General features: G+C 38.9%; 1 protein-coding gene across 4 annotated transcripts in view; it reads left to right on the top strand.

Annotated features, from left to right (window-relative positions):
• The window catches only part of PLA2R1 (phospholipase A2 receptor 1), a 127,937-nt gene that overhangs the window by 25,782 nt on the left and 84,461 nt on the right, over positions 1-17,694 (top strand). For all 4 annotated transcript variants that reach the window (XR_009214348.1, XR_009214345.1, XR_009214347.1 and 1 more), the window contains exons 4-8: positions 3,380-3,553; positions 7,555-7,668; positions 8,173-8,316; positions 13,655-13,849; positions 16,258-16,415. Coding sequence is in view for 1 of the 4 variants with exons in the window: in XM_032755591.2 (XP_032611482.1) it covers positions 3,380-3,553; positions 7,555-7,668; positions 8,173-8,316; positions 13,655-13,849; positions 16,258-16,415 (785 nt within the window). In the remaining 3 variants the exon portion in view is untranslated. The remainder of the gene's footprint in view (positions 1-3,379; positions 3,554-7,554; positions 7,669-8,172; positions 8,317-13,654; positions 13,850-16,257; positions 16,416-17,694) is intronic.

The following is a 17,694-nucleotide window of genomic DNA, read 5'->3' on the forward strand; positions in this document are numbered from 1 at the left end:
GAAACTACAGTGTGCCAGCTCAGCACCAAGTCTGGGGTAGGGGCAGCTTTCCCCCATGAGGCCTGCCAGGTAGAGCCTTTGTAACTGCCTATGGTAAGGCCTCAAGAATCACATATAGGTTTTTAACCAGGAGTAGGACTACTCACTCCTAAGAACTTGGAGGCTAGGAGAAAAAGTGAGACATTAATTCAGACTCCGTGTTTCTGACATGCATAGCTAAGTTTATGGAGATATACATTTGGAAAAGAAAATTAAATACTGTTCAGGTTGGCACGTCACATGTGAGTCAGTTATGTAGAGATGCGGACTAGGTAGGTAGATGTAATGGTCTCTATGTATTTGGAAGTTACAGGAAATGGACCCATGAGAACAGGCTAGATAGCCATGTGTAGAAAGAATGTGTAGAATAGAAAGGAAGGGGGCTCAGGGCCAAGTATTAAGGCCTCCAACATTTAATTTGAGTAGAGAAGAATAAATCGGCAAGGGAGACTGAAAGGGGGGCAGCCAGGGAGGTATAAGGGTAGCCAGGCATGGGAAGTCAAGAAAAGAGTAAATCAGCACGGAGAGCCTGCCAAGCGCTGATGAAGGGCCTTGGTTGATAAAGTCTCAAACTAACAGTTGCTGAATTTGGCAACATGGGGGTCATTGATGGCCTTAAACAAGATATACATTAATGGCTAGATTCAGTGTATGAGACTAAGTGGGAAATTAGAAGAGGATGAAATACTTCCCAAGTCATTCTACATATGCACTTCAGTTTATTATAAAAGAGGTGTAGTTTAGGAGGGAAAAATCACCTATTTATAACACCATGAAAAAGATTTTGATAATCTCTCATCACATAATAGGGGACTCAAAGTTATATATGACACAATTGCTTCCCTAGAGCTCATAATTTAGCAACAGAAGAGATGATATAAAGACAATCAAAGATGTAAAGAATGTAACAATAGGATTCTAGCCCTTAGATTAGAATTTTTCAAGAATAATAAACATACCTGAGACACCAGCCTTTGATCTTCAGAGTTCTCAAGCTGGGGTGACCCTTCAGAGTTGCCCTTTGATGGGATACAGAGGCTAAATATATCACTACATTGACCAGTCATGGTCTGTCAGCTGCCCTTGGGAAGGGAGAGTGACATTGGGCAAAGAGACTCTTCTGCCAAAACAATCCTTAAAAAGCAGCACATCACCGGGTCTACGACAACATTTTCATTCCATTTGTTACTAACAACCTACAAATGAGATTCATGGAGGGACGTGCAGCCTATCCTAGAGAAGCAGAGAAAGGACTTGTGTCTGCCTGTACAGAAGTACAAATTCTTATACAGGCTGAGTATCCCTTATCCAAAATTCTTGGGCCCAAAAGTGTTTCAGATTTCTGATTTTAGGATATTTGCATATACATAATAAGATTTCTTGGGCACGGAACCCAAGTGTAAACACAGAATTCATTTATGTTCCATATATACATTATACCTATAGCCTGGAGATAATTTTATACAATATTTAAAATAATTTTGTGCATGAAACAAAGTGTTGACCAAAACCCATCACATGAGGTCAGGAGTCGAATTTTCTACTTGTGGCATCATGTCAGCACTAAAAAAATTTTCACCATGTTGCCCAGGCTGGTCTTGAACTCCTGGGCTCAAGCGATCCACCTGCCTCAGCTTCCAAAAGGCCTGGGATCACAGGCCTGAGACACCACACCCAGCCTCTTTCTTTCTCTTTTTGTGTAGTGATAGGGTCTCTCTTTGTTGACCAGGCTGGTCTCAAACTCCTGACTTCAAGTGATCCTCCCGCTTCAGCCTCCCAAAGTACTAGAATTACAGGCATGAGCCACTGTGACTGTCCTAAATGATTCTTATGCATGCAAAACTATGAACACACCCCCACTCCCCCATCATGGTCTCAGCTGTCATGGTGGATGAGTATGGCTGAACTAGTATCTCATAACACGTAGTAGTATATTGTCCTTCTCAGGGAAGGCCTAGGATTTTAACTGAAAACAATCTCTAAGGATTCCATCTCAATGGGGAAATTTCAGCCATCAGGGCAAAATGGTTACTGAAAATTTCCCTTCTCTTTTTCCTTTCTTTCTTTTCCTTCCCTTCAGTGTTACTTGGTGATAGCCTTATCTTCTGCCTTCCTTTAATCTTTGATCCTTCTATAAATACATGTGTCAGTCAGGAAACTCTATAGGCAACCTTAGATTTATATGTGATTTAAAACCTCTGGAATATGTGTTGCAACCAGACATGAAAATAAACTTTCCACATTTCCCAAGGGGACCATCTAACTAAGTGTTATGAGGGAGAAAAAAAAAAACAAACAAAAAAGATTTTGTTGTCAAATAAGTTTGAAGTACACTGAATTAAAAGTAAGCATGTTTCTTTACTACAAAACTTCTCAGAGCTTTGAATACGCTAATGTTCATTGTGAATTTCCCAGAGAACGCTATGCATGCATTGTGTCTCAGATTTTCTAGGGGAGCCTCTTAAAGTTGTCTTACTTTGGGAAACACACTTTGGGAAAGGCCGTCCTAGACTTCGGCTGGTTGCCTGTCAGTCATTTTCAGTCATGCTGCAGTATGGCTCACATTCTCTGCATTCTGACATTCTCTGTCTGAGTTTGATTTCCAGTCATTATTGTGGCTACTTAGTTCACCTTGGAGTTTGATTTTAAATGTTAGCAAAAGCACCCAAACTCAATCTTAATTTTCTGTTATTTCAAAAAAACTTCAGACTTCAGCTTCCCATTTCATACTTTATTAAATATCCTTTTGAGCATACTATGCAATCTTTGGCCGATGTCTTACAAGTGGACCTTGCGTCTATTCCTCTTGGCTGAAAGAACTTTCTTAAACTATATGTCAGTGTTCCTGTGCTTGATGTTTATTTGAAAACTTGTGTTTACTATTGACTCATATTCCTACTGTATCCTTTTATTTTAGCATTTTGTATTTAGGGAGAAATGCCTTTGAAATAACATTTGTATCTGCTAAAATGAACATTTAAAGTCACAAGTTTTCAATATAAAGTTCTAACTGACAAAAGAACTTAGATCTTATTTTCACAAATACTTCTCTTCCATTTCCCTCTCTTAAAACTCGTTCCTAATATTACTCTGGAAAGGATCATAGCTTCTTCATTGGTGATTTCTTATATTTCCTTAGGTAAATCATGAAAGAATTTAACCATATCTTAGCAATGGGATAACAATGCAGATTTTATCATAAAGACCTAATCAAGAATAGATAAGGCACTGAAGTTTTAGAGATTGCAAGATAGAATAATTCCATTCAGATTTGTCTTAGAAATATGTTGCTGTATAGATAAAATAAGACTTGGATGTTTTTAATGGCCATTGTTTCCAGCCTCTGCAGAAGTAGGTTGTGATACTATTTGGGAGAAGGACCTTAATTCACACATTTGCTACCAGTTCAACCTGCTTTCATCTCTTTCTTGGAGTGAGGCACATTTTTCATGCCAGATGCAAGGAGGTGCGCTGTTAAGTATTACAGATGAAACTGAAGAAAATTTCATAAGGGGTAAGTAGGTGGATGATGCACATTGATATTGATACAATAAAAGATGGTTGTTAACTGTTTTCACATATACAAAAATATATTCTGAAAAAAAGTTCTTAAAAAAGATTTTTCTTTTCCTTAATATGGCCCAAAACTCTCACCCAAAATTTTTCCATGAACCTTGAATGATTCCATTTGGCATCCAGTGATGTCTTTCTTATTTTCTCCTCCTTGGAGAAGAGAATTTGAGGCCACAGCAAGGGACTCAGGAGAGTTGCAGTTCTAACAAGTGGATCAGGAAGATTTCTAAATTTAAGGGCTATTTCTTGCTCTTCTGGAGATCTTAGCCATTCCATTTCCATTAATAAATCATTAAGCATTTTATTAATTAAACAGAATCTTACATATCATTCATCATGTACAGGTACATCATAGGCCTTCTGGTGGGTCCCAAAAACAAAACCTTAAAATTTAGTGGGAAAAGCAAAAGCACATATATGTTAACTAACAGTATAGACAATAATATGTTAAAAGAATTGTGCTGATAAACTAAGACTTATGTTTCACTCATTGCCTAAACTCTCCTCTTACTTCTCCTTTATAGATTAAATGTATTTGTATGTATGTACATATACCTCTTTAAAAACTTGTGGAAACATTAGAAAATATCACAAAATTAGTCACTTTCATTAACAGTTTTTGATGCCAATTTTTTTCAAATTTTATTGCATATGTAGTCCATGTTTATTTTAGAATAATTTGTAAAATTCAGGTATATAGAAAGAAAAACCAATAAAAAACTTCCCACAGTTCTGTAATCCAGAGATAACTGTGTTTCTCTGAAAAAACATATAAATACATGTGTACATACACAGTATATATAACAAATGGTATTATATAAAAACATGGCAGCAGCCAGGCACAGTGGCTCACGCCAGTAATCCCAGCACTTTGGGAGGCCAAGGCGGGTGGATCAATTGAGGCCAAGAGTTCGAGACCAGCCTGGCCAACATGGCGAAACCCTCTCTCTACTAAAAATACAAAAATTTGCCGGATGTGGTGGCATGCACCCGTAGTCCCAGCTACTAAGGAGACTGAGGCAGGAGAATCACTTGAACCTGGGAGGTGGAGGATGCAGTGAGCCAAGATCATGCCATTGCACTCCAGCCTGGGTGGCAGAACGAGACTTCATATCAAAATACATAAATACATAAATAAAAAATAAAAATAAATAAAAACATGGCAGCTATTGCACAGTGATACAAGCAAGTGATTTAACCGCCTGCTCAGGTTAGGAGCAGGGAGCCACCTGCCTGGGTTTGAATCCTGCCTCTACCACTTAAGTAGCAGGGTTACTCCAGCAAGTGATTTAACCGCTCTGTGCCTCAATTTCCCCCTCTACCAAGTGGAAATAATAACAATGCAAATTCCTGGTGTGGATTACATATTTTAATACAGGTGAAATCATAGAAAAGTGCCTGGCACACATAACAAACACTCAGTGTGTTCACCATTTAACAACAACTATGTACACAGTTTGGTAATCTGGTTATTTTATTTACCTGCATATAATGAACATTTGCCCGTATCTGTAAATATAGATCTACATCATAATTTTTAATGGTTACATAGTAGTATAGATTAGTGGTAATATGTTAGAGATATTGATAAAACTATTTGCTTTGTTATGTATTTATTTGTTGATATTATAAACCATCCCTGCACAAACCTTTGTGCATACATCCCCAATTATTTCTCTATAAGTTGGCAGAAGTGGGTTCACTGGATGGAAAAGTAAGCACACTTTAAAGCTTTTGTAAGTTGTTAATATCTTCCAGAAGGATCGTAAGAAATGAATGAGCAATGTGTGCCCACCCTAAAAGTCAGAAATTATTATTGAATTTGATTTGAGTAGTCATAGTGCAGGAAAATATCAATTTTCAAAATCATTTTAAGCCTGAAATGGTTTTTATATAAAAGTTTACACGCCATTTATGAATTACAATTACCTATCTTAACTGCCAGGATTTCTCATGAGAAGGTCTGGACTTATTTATCAAATTTGAATAACCATTAAAAAAATAAGACATGTCAGGGACTTTGATTTAACTATCTCAGTTCTATAATTAGTCTTTGGGAATTGTTTGGAAAAACAGAAGTCTGTTCATAAAGACAGAAACCTGTTCCAACCAAGGTATTTTTTAATGATGAAAATAGTCTGATGTTTCTTGCTAATTCTGGTGAACATATACTATGGTATGAGGAATTATCTAAGCTGTCATGAATGCCAAGAAATATCCAAAGGAATTTAAATTTGAGTTTCTTATTATATATAGTATTGTGGGCCAGCTTAGTCCTAAAGGTAAATAGATGGTTTTTTGTGCCTTCAGACACAGATTATAAATTGCACAATGATTTTTTATCTGCATTATTAAAACAATTGCACAATGGGTATTCAAAAAAATTCTAAGATAAGAATAATTAACGTTTTAATATTTTAACTAGATTTTAAAATATCACTTGGCACTTGCCTGGATGTGAAATGTGAAAATTTCTCCCTGCCCTGTCAATCCATTTCACTTCTTATCATCATAAGACCTGCTAAACGATTCAATCGAATGGTGCTATTGAAAGGAATAATCAAATGGACATTAGAAAGAGATTCCATGTGAATGCCACAGAAACTTGGAAGGGTGAAACCCATGTATAGTATGCTGTTTCTGTTTATTGATTTCTGAGAGTCTCAAAATTATAAAGCACCTTTTTCTCTTTTCTTAAATGGGTTAGGTTCTTTGAGTTTTTCACAATTGTATTGAAATATCTGGTCACTGAGGATGCTGCAGCCTTGTTATATGACTACAATGACCTTCACAACCTGGGTAATCATACAATCTATCATCCAAACTGAGACTCTTTTGATAGTAAAAGGGACTGTGATTAATAATTATTCTGGAAATACCAGCATGAACCATGAGTTTTCCAGGAAGACGGGGGCATACGGTCACCCTGTTTATAACCCTTATCCGTCAGGGTCTTAATTTCAGGCAGGACCCCTGCATCTGACTAAAAATAAATTGGGCTCTGAAGCAGGTGAATTGTAAGCGAACAATGCTCTCCTTTATAGATTAAAGGAGTAAATGGCAACATTTCAAAACATCACAAAATTGCCACTTTCATTATGTTTCTGACACTGGGTTTTGGTTTTTTTCCCCCCAAAATTTTACTGCCTAAGTAGTACCTATTTGTTCTGGGATAATGTTTAAAATTTAGATGCACAAAAAGAAAAACTGAAGAAAAATTCCCATAATTCTGTAATTTTGATAACTATGTTTTCCTGCATGTCAGTGCATGTTTTTATTCATAGTATCTATAACAAAAATGGTATTGCATTGAACTGCGAGTTGTAGTGGACTGGTTAAGAGGAGGGGCCACTGAGCCAGCCTGCCATAAAAACTTCTCCCACCTCAAGCTATGGAAGCAGCCTCCAGTTTGCACTGCACACAGCCTTAGGTCCCAACCTGCTAGGGATCCCCTGAGACACTCTGGTCCCTCCTGTTGAGCGGACAACTCATGGTGGCTGTCACACTGTACACCCCTCCCTGATCTACTTCAGCACACCTTTTTACCTTTGAAGATGTGCCTCTGTTCACTTTCTGGGAGTGACCCTGCACACCTCTTCCTCCACCCTATTAAACCTTTAAGTTTATGAGCTCACTCAAGTAAGATGGCCTCAAGTATACAACCATGCACCCTTGTCTAGATTGACAACCCTGAAAGGCAACCTTTCTGGGTACTTGCATGAAGCATTCACAGTTGAAAAACAGCTGTCAGTGAGCCTGCTCTGTTTCTTAAGATGGTGGGAGCCTGCTTTATCACTCAGAAGCACCACGTGCATTCTGTGCACCTTTCCCGTCATTGACTGGGATTAATTTCTGACTCCGTGATCCAGGAATAGGATAACAAGAAAGATGTGTAACACTGGATTTTTTTTTTTTTTTGAAGCTCCATAATTTTCATTTCAGAGCACATGAGCAGTAAAGCAGTGGAGGTGTGGATGGGCCTCAATCAGCTGGATGAACACGCTGGCTGGCAGTGGTCTGATGGAACGCCGCTCAACTACCTGAATTGGAGCCCAGGTACCCGCAGTGTTTTCTTTGCCTTCGTCACGTGGCATCATCCTGCAGCCTTACACAGCAGCATTTCCCATGCACATAGGACATGCTTTTTTGAGAGTAGTTTATAAACATTTTTTAGCCTGACTGAACTCCTTTAAGGCAAGCTTTTCCAAACAAGAAAATAGAGACCAGGAAGATAAGCTTTTTAGCCAAAGTTGCAGGAGGATTTGGGTGCAAGCCAAGATTCCAGTCTGCTGTTTTAAAAATAGCTACAAATTGCACAATATCTCTCTACTTTAAGGTAATAAAAGTGGGTCTTTTGGAATCTTTGGGAAATCATTTAATTGACATGCCTGGACTGAAACTGCAAAATCATAGATAGCATCTTACAGGATATAACATTTTATAGGATTTACTATATATGACAAATAGAAAGGCTGTCCCCCGATGCTGAAACCACATTTCAATATATATTAAACTAACTGCTTTTGCTTCTAATATTAAACACACTCATTGTATTTTCAGAGGTAAATTTTGAGCCATTTGTTGAAGATCACTGTGGAACATTTAGTTCATTTATGCCAAATGCCTGGAGGAGTCGGGATTGTGAGTCCACCTTGCCATATATATGTAAAAAATATCTAAACCACATTGATCATGAAATAGTTGGTAAGTGTTTTTATTTTAAGTTGTTCTTAGATGTTGTTTACTTGTCCTCAAAATATATGTAAATTTCTCTATTTTTTGCTAATAATTCATAATGTAAACTTAGCAAAATCTAGTTTATATTTATATGAAAAAATGTGTAACTAGACAATATCTAGTTATGTTATGTCAAAGGGACTGATTTTAACAAATGCATTAGGTTTTTACTAAAGACTGAAATAAACTGAGCATAGCAAACATTTTCTTCTTCTCTTTTAAAAAATTTGCACTCTTAGTAATTCTGTATTAGAGAAATAAGATACGTTTCTTTTTCTATTCTAGTTTTGAGTTTATTGTTCCCCTAGAAATTAAACATAATTTAGAAAACAATTTTATATAATTATTTACTTCATTGATTTTCTGCCACACTCTGAATCTCTTTTAGTAGCACACCCTCCTCCCTGAAATCGCATGCAGAACTTTTAGATGGAGTTAATACTTAGATAATATCTAATCACAATCTAGTACCAGAAGTCCAATTATTTCTGTTTTTCAGGTCTATAACCTCTTTTTAGTTTCTCTGAGAATTAATGTCTTAACTCCAAATGTAGAGATAAAAATATAACCATTTTTTAAAGAATCATTACGAAAATAATTAGAAAAATCTCTAGATTTAAAATAATAAGCTGAATTATTTTTAAATATTGTCTCTTAGAATTGGGTTTTAACTTTCATTTTCCTTTAAATAGCTAAGCCTAGAAGTTTTGTAGAATATGGGGTACAAGCTGGGGAAAGAAGCATCTTGTCATTTTTTTTTATGTAGAGATTTTTCCATTATTTCAGGAATTTGCTGAAATTGCTACCACCTGTTATTGTCCTTTTCCCTCCCTCTCTTCCTTCTTTCATATTCCTTTCTCCATTCCTTCTCTTTTCATTTTTTCTTTCTTTCTTTCTTACGCCATCTTGCATTCTCTCCTGCCACCCTTCTTTCCTTCTGTTATATTTATCCTTCTGATCTGCTAATTGAGGTCAGAAGACCAGAAATGGGAGTAGTTAAGTTAGCTTGTTTGGATTATTTGCTTTGCTTCAAGTTCAACACATTCGTCTGTGGATTGACTGAAGTCTTGCTTTTGGCACCCAGGCTGGAGTGCAATGGCGCGATCTCGAATCACTGCAACCTCCGCTTCCCGGGTTTAAGCAATTCTGCCTCAGCCTCTCAAGTAGCTGGGATTACAGGCACCTGCCACCATGCCCGGCTAATTTTTGTATTTTTAGTAGAGACGGGGTTTCACCATGTTGGCCAGGCTGGTCTCGAACTCCTGACCTGAGGCGATCCACCCACTTCAACCTCCCAAAGTGCTGGGATTATAGGTGTGAGCCACCACGCGCAGCCTAAAATTCCAAGTTTTAAAAGGATTTCATGAGTGCTTTTTTAGGCTGAAAACCATTGGGGTCAATGATATACAAAGTTCTAACACTCTTTGGCCATGATTCTAATTGCTGTCAGAGTCCTAGAAACAATTTTAAAAGAATGTTTTGTTTCCCAAATAGCAGTGAAATCATATTTAGTTTAACTAAATTCATTCTTAATGGAGGCACCTCGTTGTGGTTAATAAAATAAGGTAAAAATGCCATCATCAGATTGGGGACAGTCTCGTGAGAAAGGAAAGCCAAAATAAGCATGTGCATCACCACTGCCCTCCAATGTCCAAAACATCATGGCACTGTGTTCCTGAAAGCCCCACCTGGAGTCCATATCAGCCCAGAGCAACATCGCGGACACTCAAGACTTATTTTCAAAGTGAAACCTATTTGTCGTCCCCATTTTAAAGGAAGTCATCAGAGTTTTAGGCTCTTTTTCAGCTGGGGATAAATATCTACCGCACCCACATACTATGTATAAAATCCTTGGAATACCATTTAAGTTGTATTCCATAATACTTCTTTTAAATGTTAAAAGGTTTCAAAAATGAACAGCTCTGTTAAATTTTATATCTAGCCCCAACACTCTGCTTTCATTGTATGTCCTTTGTCAAGTCTCTTTACTTCTTTGGTTTTGTTGTTGTTGCTTGTTTTACTTTGTTACTATTTTTTAAAATAAAATTGACTGTATGTTCAAAGTATACAACATGATGTCATAGGATACGTATATAGACTGTAAAATAGTTATTTTAGTGAAACAAATTAACACATCCATCATCTCACTTACCCATTTCCCCCACTGTGACAAGAGCAACTATAATCTACTCATTTATCAAAAACCCTGAATACACTACATTAACTATAGTCCTCATGCTGTACAGTAGACCTTCAGACTTGTTCATCCTATATATCTGCTACTTGTATCCTTTTTTCTACCTCTGCTCATTTTCTCTCCTTGACTCCTAGTAACCTTTTATCCATTCAGCCATTCTGTGTTTTGATTAGATAATTTAATGCATTTGCATTCAGAGTAATTATTGATAGGTAAAGACTTACTACTGCCATTTTGTTCATTGTTTTCTGCTTGTTTTATACATTCTTTGTTTCTTCCTCTCTTATTGTTTACGTTTGTGATTTGGTGATTTTCATGTGTGTGTGCTGCTAAATTTCAATTCCTTTGTCTTTATTAGTTGTGTATCTGCTATAGTTTTTTTTTTTTTTGCTTTGTGGTTATCATATGGCTTACATAAAACACAGTTATAATGGACTGTTTTACACTGATAACTGCTTAAATTTAGTTGCATACAATCACTGTAGATTTTTACCCTACCCCCAATCCTTAAAATTTTGATGTCACTATTTACATCTTTTAATATTGTGCATTTCTTAATTTATTGTAGCTATAGTTATTTTTACCATTTTGGTTATTTATTTATTTACTTATTTATTTATGTTTTAGAGACGGGGTCTTGCTCTGTTGCCCAGGCTGGAATATGGTGGCATGATCATAGCTTGACCTCCTGGGTTCAAGTAATCCTTCCACCTCAGCCTCCCAAAGTGCTGGGATTACAGCCATGAGCCACTGTGCCCAATCTATTTTTGACAATTTTGACTTTAGTCTTCATACTAGAGTTATAAATGATTTACAGACCACCATTACAGTATTTGAACATTCTGAATTTGACTATATATTTACCTCCAAGGAAGAAGGGGTACTCTGGAGGTTTGGCTCCAGGGAACAGGGTACAGCTGTAATTTGGGAACCAGAACCAGTATGGCACAGTGGCAACTCAAGCTCTAGGAGATGAAGCACCAGGCAGTGGTGACTCTGGACCCTGGGATGGTGGGACACAGCAGTATCTCCGACTCTGTGAGATCAGGTTCAGTAGCAGCAAGGACCCAGGAATGGTGGCATATACCTGTGGCTTGTTTCCTGGGGGGCAAGGAGCAGCAAAATGATGAGTCCTCTCCCTGGGAAGGTGGGGTGCCTCAGCAGTTCAGGCTTTGTGGGACTAGTCCAGTTCCAGGAAAGCAGGGTGCTACAGCTGTTTGTGCTGGAGAGCAGGATGTCCCAGCCTTGCCAATGCTGTTTCCCTTGGATGCAGGGTACCACATCAGCCAAGCCCTACGAGGCACAGCTGCTCAGCTCAGCCAAGGCACCCATTCCCCCATGAGATGGGGCTACTTCAGCTTAGGTGCTGGGGGGTATGACTGCTTTGGGCAGCTAAAGCACTGTTTCCCCTGGATTTGGGAGCCACTTCAGCTCAGGTGCCAGGGGTATGACTGTTCTGGGCAGCCAGGGTAGGGATTCCCTGGGAGGCAGGGTGCCACTTCAGCACACACACTGGGGAACATGACTGCTCTGGAAGGCCAAGGCACCATTTGTTTGGAGGCAGGGTGATAAGCCAGCTCAGGCTCTGAGGGGCACAGCACAGCAACAACCAGGAAGGGTAGATGGAGCAGCTTGTGGCAACTTGGCCACACCAGGCAAAGTGAGAGCCCCACAGCAGCTTAGCATGGGGATGGTCGGCCATGAGGTAGAAGTGGTGCAGTTGTTACAAAGCCTCAAGGATGGAGGGGTGCTGTGGCTACTCACTACTGGAGAAGAACATGACATTCTAGCAGTGGTTCTTTTTTCAAGATTGTGCAGCGCAATAGCCCCATAGTCCACAGAGAGACAGGGTACAGCATCAGAACTCTCTGGGGCAAGCATAGTCCTGTAGACTCCAGGCAGCCCCCTCAACTGGGTTTAGTGCCTGTGAGGGCTGCAGGGGTCCCCATTGGCAAGAACTGTAGGTGACCCTGGTGGTGTTGGAGGCTGCTAGGGTCCTCTTGCTCATCCTTTCCTTACATGGAGAAGTCTCTCCTGGCTCTAAGCTGCTTATAACGGGGGCTGGGGGAGATGGTGGGGGTGGGGACGGCGAGGATTTCTGTGCTCCATGTTGCTTCTGCTACTCCCTTGATGTGCTCCAGCACTCTCCTTCAGCTGCCTTCATGAAAATGTAGTCATTTATTCCTTGCTTTGGCTGTTCCCTGTGGCAGGGATGAGATCCCAGGTGTTACCAGAAAGAGGTCCCAATCCAGACCCCAAGAAAGAATTGGAGGCGAATCCATAAAAGGAAAGCAAGTTTATTAGGAAAGTAAAGGAATAAAGAATGGCTACTCCATAGGCAGAGCAGCAGTTTGGGCTGCTCAGCTGATTACACTTACAGTTCTTTCTCGATTATATGCTAAACAAGGGGTAGATTATTCATGAGTTTTCTGGGAAAGGGGTATACAATTTCCGGAACTGAGGGTTCCTCTCCCTTTTAGACCATATAGGGTAACCTCCTGATGTTTCCACGGCTTGTAAACTGTCATGGCGCTGGTGGAAGTGTCTTTTAGCATCCTAATACATTATAATTCGCATATAATGAGCAGCGAGGATGACCAGAGGTCACTTTCCTCGCCGTCTTGGTTTTGATGGGTTTTGGCCAGCTTCTTTACTGCAGCTTGTTTTATTAGCAAGCTTTCTTGATGAGACTTTCTGTCTCATCCTATAGCTTAGAATGTCTGACCTCCTGGAAATGCAGCTCAGTGGGTCTCAGCCTTATTTTACCCAGTTCCTAAACAAGATGGAGTTGCTGTTGCTCAAAGGCCTCTGACACAGGTGTCTCTATCGGCCATCTTGCTGCCGTCCCTCCTCTCCTTACTTTGTACCTTCACTAGCTCATCCGGAAAATGAAATACTGAGGTTCATTTGATCCTAGATCTAGATCTAGAGCATAGATTAGATCCTTCTCAACTCTGAAGATCTAGAATTCCATGATATATGTCATTTTGTATATTTCTGGTTTTCACATTTTTGAAGTAATCATATTAATGGCAATTTACATAAACTGTAATAAGTAATGTTAAAATAATTGTGGAAAATGACATTGTTTTTTGTTTGTTTAAAAAGAAAAAGATGTGTGGAAATATTATGCTACCCACTGTGAGCCTGGCTGGAATCCCTACAATCGTAATTGCTACAAACTTCAGAAAGAAGAAAAGACCTGGCATGAGGCTTTGCGTTCTTGTCAGGCTGATAACAGTGCATTAATAGACATAACCTCATTAGCAGAGGTGGAGTTTCTTGTAATCCTTCTTGGAGATGGTGAGTCCCATCTGCCTTTGGCTTAAGAGGCATAAAATATAATGTAGTAACTACTTGTATTAGTAGAGTTGAAAAGAAATTTAAGCTATTTATAAGTGGTTATTCATTGCACATATATTTAAAGTTTCTAAATGTTATTCAGGAGTTCAAATTTATTGGATTTTTACAGAATACATGTTCAGAAACTTTGTAACGTCTTCATATATGCCACATATATTAGATGATTTTTAACTTTTTTGTAAAGTAGGAAAGTTCATTTCCTAAAACTTCTGATGAAAAGCCTAAACCTGTAATTTAGCTTTATGGCCACTAGATAGCAGTAGTGTGTTGTTATCATGTAATCCACATAATAAAGGGAACCCCTTAGGCAAATAATTGGATTTAAACAATTTTAGCCGGTGAACATGGGTAATTTATTTGGTGAGGTGATGTTCAGACTGTTCCCCATGTATAGGAATTTTAGACTCCTGGCTTCCACACAGCCTGAGTCCATCAGAGTTGGCCTGCTCTCCACTATGTCATGTATTTGACATAGACTTCTGCTGAAAAATACTGAAATTATTTATTTCATTTTTCAGTTTTTAAAAATACAAAAAAAATTTCCAGGATCTACTTTGATGATCTTTTCAATTGTTAGGTTTTAGTTTGGAGTAAAAACATGCATCCTTCTCTGTTATTTTTCCTAATTGTTTGCATTTGGAATTAAAGAACCCTGTGGGCTGCTTATCTCAACAAGGGCACTTACACATCTCTTTCAGCCACATAGGGTCCTTTCCTACCTAGGCTGTCAAGTTTTAATTACTTTTCCAGCAACTCCATTTCAATCCCTTTAAGAGGTTTTGCTCCTTTTTTCCTATGGCAGAAAAAAGAAAAAGGAAATAAAACATACTTTAAAAATAGGTTTAAGAGGTACAAGTGAGTATCTCTTACATGCATATATTGCAGTGGTGAAGTCTGGCCTCTTAGTGGCCCCATCACCCAGATGGTGAACATTGTACCCAACAGGTGATTTTTCAGCCCTCAGCCTCACCCCTGCCACCTTTTGGAGTCTCCAGTGTTTATTATCCTGCTCTGTATCTCCATGTGTCCCCATTGTTTAGCTCCCACTTATAAGTGAGAACATGCAGTATTTGACATTCTGAGTTATTTCACTTAGCAGAATTGCCTCAAGTGCTACCTATGTGTGAAAGATGTGATTTCATTCTTTTCTATGGCTGAGTAGTATTCCATGGTGTGTGCGTGTGTGTGTGCATATATATATTTACCATATTTTCTTTATCCAACCCTCCTCTGATGGATACTTACATGATTCCATCTTTGCTATTGTGAATAATGCTGTGATAAACATATGAGTACAGGTGTCTTTTTGATATAATGATTTTTTTCCCTTTGGGTATATACCCAGTAGTGGGATTGCTGGATTGAATGGTAGTTCTATTTTTAGTTCTTTGAGTAATCCCTGTACTGTTTTCCATAAATGTTGTACTAATTTACATTCCTGCCAATAGTGTATAAGTGTTCCTTTTTTGCATCCTCACCAACATCTGTTAGGGAAAAAAAAAACTCCTATCTTTAAGCTAGACTATCATTAAAAGTTTGTTTCATGCCCTTGTCATAATCCAATGGGCCTTCCTATTTTTCCTTTCTCTAGGCAGAAGCAAAACCAGACTTTTCAGATCTACTTAACGTACATACATGGTTCTAGCAGAAACCAGAGCCCCAGGAATCCAACTTGCTTAGGCTTTGTTGTTGTATTGGCTTTAGCTCACACTCTGCCTCACTTATAAGGCCTATATCAAGCAGATCTGGGTATTATGGGGATGTCTTAGTCCATTTTCTATTGATTATAATAGAATACAAAGAAACTGAGTAATTTATAAATAAAAGAAATTTATTTCCTATAGTTATGGAGGCTGGAAAGTTCAAGGTCAAAGGGCCACATCTGGAGAGGGTCTCCTTGCTGGTGGGGATTCTCTGCAGAGTCCCATGGTGGCACAGGGCATCACATGGAGAAGGGGCTGAGTGTGCTATCTCAGGTCTCTCTTCCTCTTCTTATAAAACCACCAGTACCATTCCCATGAGAACTAGTTAATCCATTAACCCATTAATCCATTCATCAGGGCAGAGCCTTCATGACCCACTCACCCCTTAGAGGCCTCCTTCTCAATATTGCCACACTGCGGATTAAGTTTCAACCTGAATTTTGGAGGGGATAAACATTCAAACCATAGCAGGGAAGGGAAAATGTTTAAACAGACATTTTATACCAAGACTTAAACAGATTTCATCATGCAAAGAAATAAAGAAGAAATCACATGTGAAATGGTATATTTTGGTAATAACTCCAGGGTGTTATCTCCTTTGCAAATAATAGGATCCCATAAGTAATTTACATTTATCTCTTACAGAAAATGCATCAGAAACATGGATTGGTTTGAGCAGCAATAAAATTCCAGTTTCCTTTGAATGGTCTAATAACTCTTCAGTCATCTTTACTAATTGGCACACACTTGAGCCCCAAATTTTTCCAAATAGAAGCCAGCTGTGTGTCTCAGCAGAGCAGTCTGTAAGTTGATTCATTTGTTCGGTGCTCACTTTGCTGGTCTTGTACTGAAGGCCACCTGTGTTGGAGCTTTGGGCTGTGGCAGAGACCAAGACAGGTGCAGTCCCTGTTCCTCATGGGCCTTCCATTTTAGAGAGCAAACAAGTACACACAGAAAAAACATGGTAATTATAGTTGTAATGATTGCTCCAAGGAAATATGTGACATGATAGTGAAAAGCTTGGGTTGGGGCAGGACAGGACAGCCACAGAAAGCATTTCTGAAAAGTTAATATTTAAGCTTTGACTTAAAAAAAAAACTCTCAGAGAGAAGGGGGAAGAATATTCTAAGCAGAACATACAGAGGGTAGCAAGTGCAAAGGCCCAAAGGCACACCAAGACTTGCCATGTTGCATGATCAAAAAGGAGACCAGTGGTGAGGAGGTCGTAAGAGATGGGCAGTAGGAATTCTAAAATGCCAGGTTTCTAGGCTGTGGTATAGGAACCAATAAAGTGCTTCAAGGAAACAAAGGGCATGATCTAATTTACATTTTACAATTAACTGTGGCTGCTACACAGAGAATGGTTAGGAGAAGGATAAAATGGAAGCAGAAAAGCCAGTTTGGAGGCTACACCAGAGTTGAATTAGAGTAGTGACTGTGAAGAGAAGTGGACAGATCCAAGTGTGCTTCAGAGAACAGAAGGTGTTGCTAAGTTAGATGTGGGGGTGAGAGAGAGGTCGGCTTTTGGCTTGAGCAACCACGGTTTTGGTGGATGGTAGTGCCATCGACTGCTGTGATGAAGATGGGGGGAAGAACTGAGGGATGGAAGATTACTCTGGAGAGTGATGGTTTTTGAGCTCCATTATCTTATTCACATAAAAGGATTTAAACAGTATGTGTAACCTCTTTGAAAATTGTGGATCAGTGGCAAATCTTGCTTTTCTCCTCACGTGGATGGAGTGGTCCCAGTAGCCTGGACATCACATTCATCCCTATGTTCTAGTCTCTCATTTATCTAAAGCATCTGATTATACAGAATTAGCTTAATCCCGAGCCATTTGAACAGTTTATTATGCCTAAAACAGACTTAATCTCTTTGATCAAGATAGCTGCTGAATACACTGGCTGAGTTTTAAGAGGTTGTTGGGATTTGGTAGATGTCCTTATTCTTCTAACCACCAGGATACTCTATCAAGTTCTCCCAAGAGGCAGTTTATTAAATGTTACTGATGTGGCTTGACAAAGTAATTATGCCAGCAAAACTGGAAGCATTTCTAAGCACTTAACTTTTGTGACATGTTT

This window comes from Hylobates moloch, unplaced genomic scaffold (assembly GCF_009828535.3).
Source record: "Hylobates moloch isolate HMO894 unplaced genomic scaffold, HMol_V3 SCAFFOLD_1, whole genome shotgun sequence".
Classification (NCBI taxonomy): domain Eukaryota; kingdom Metazoa; phylum Chordata; class Mammalia; order Primates; family Hylobatidae; genus Hylobates; species Hylobates moloch.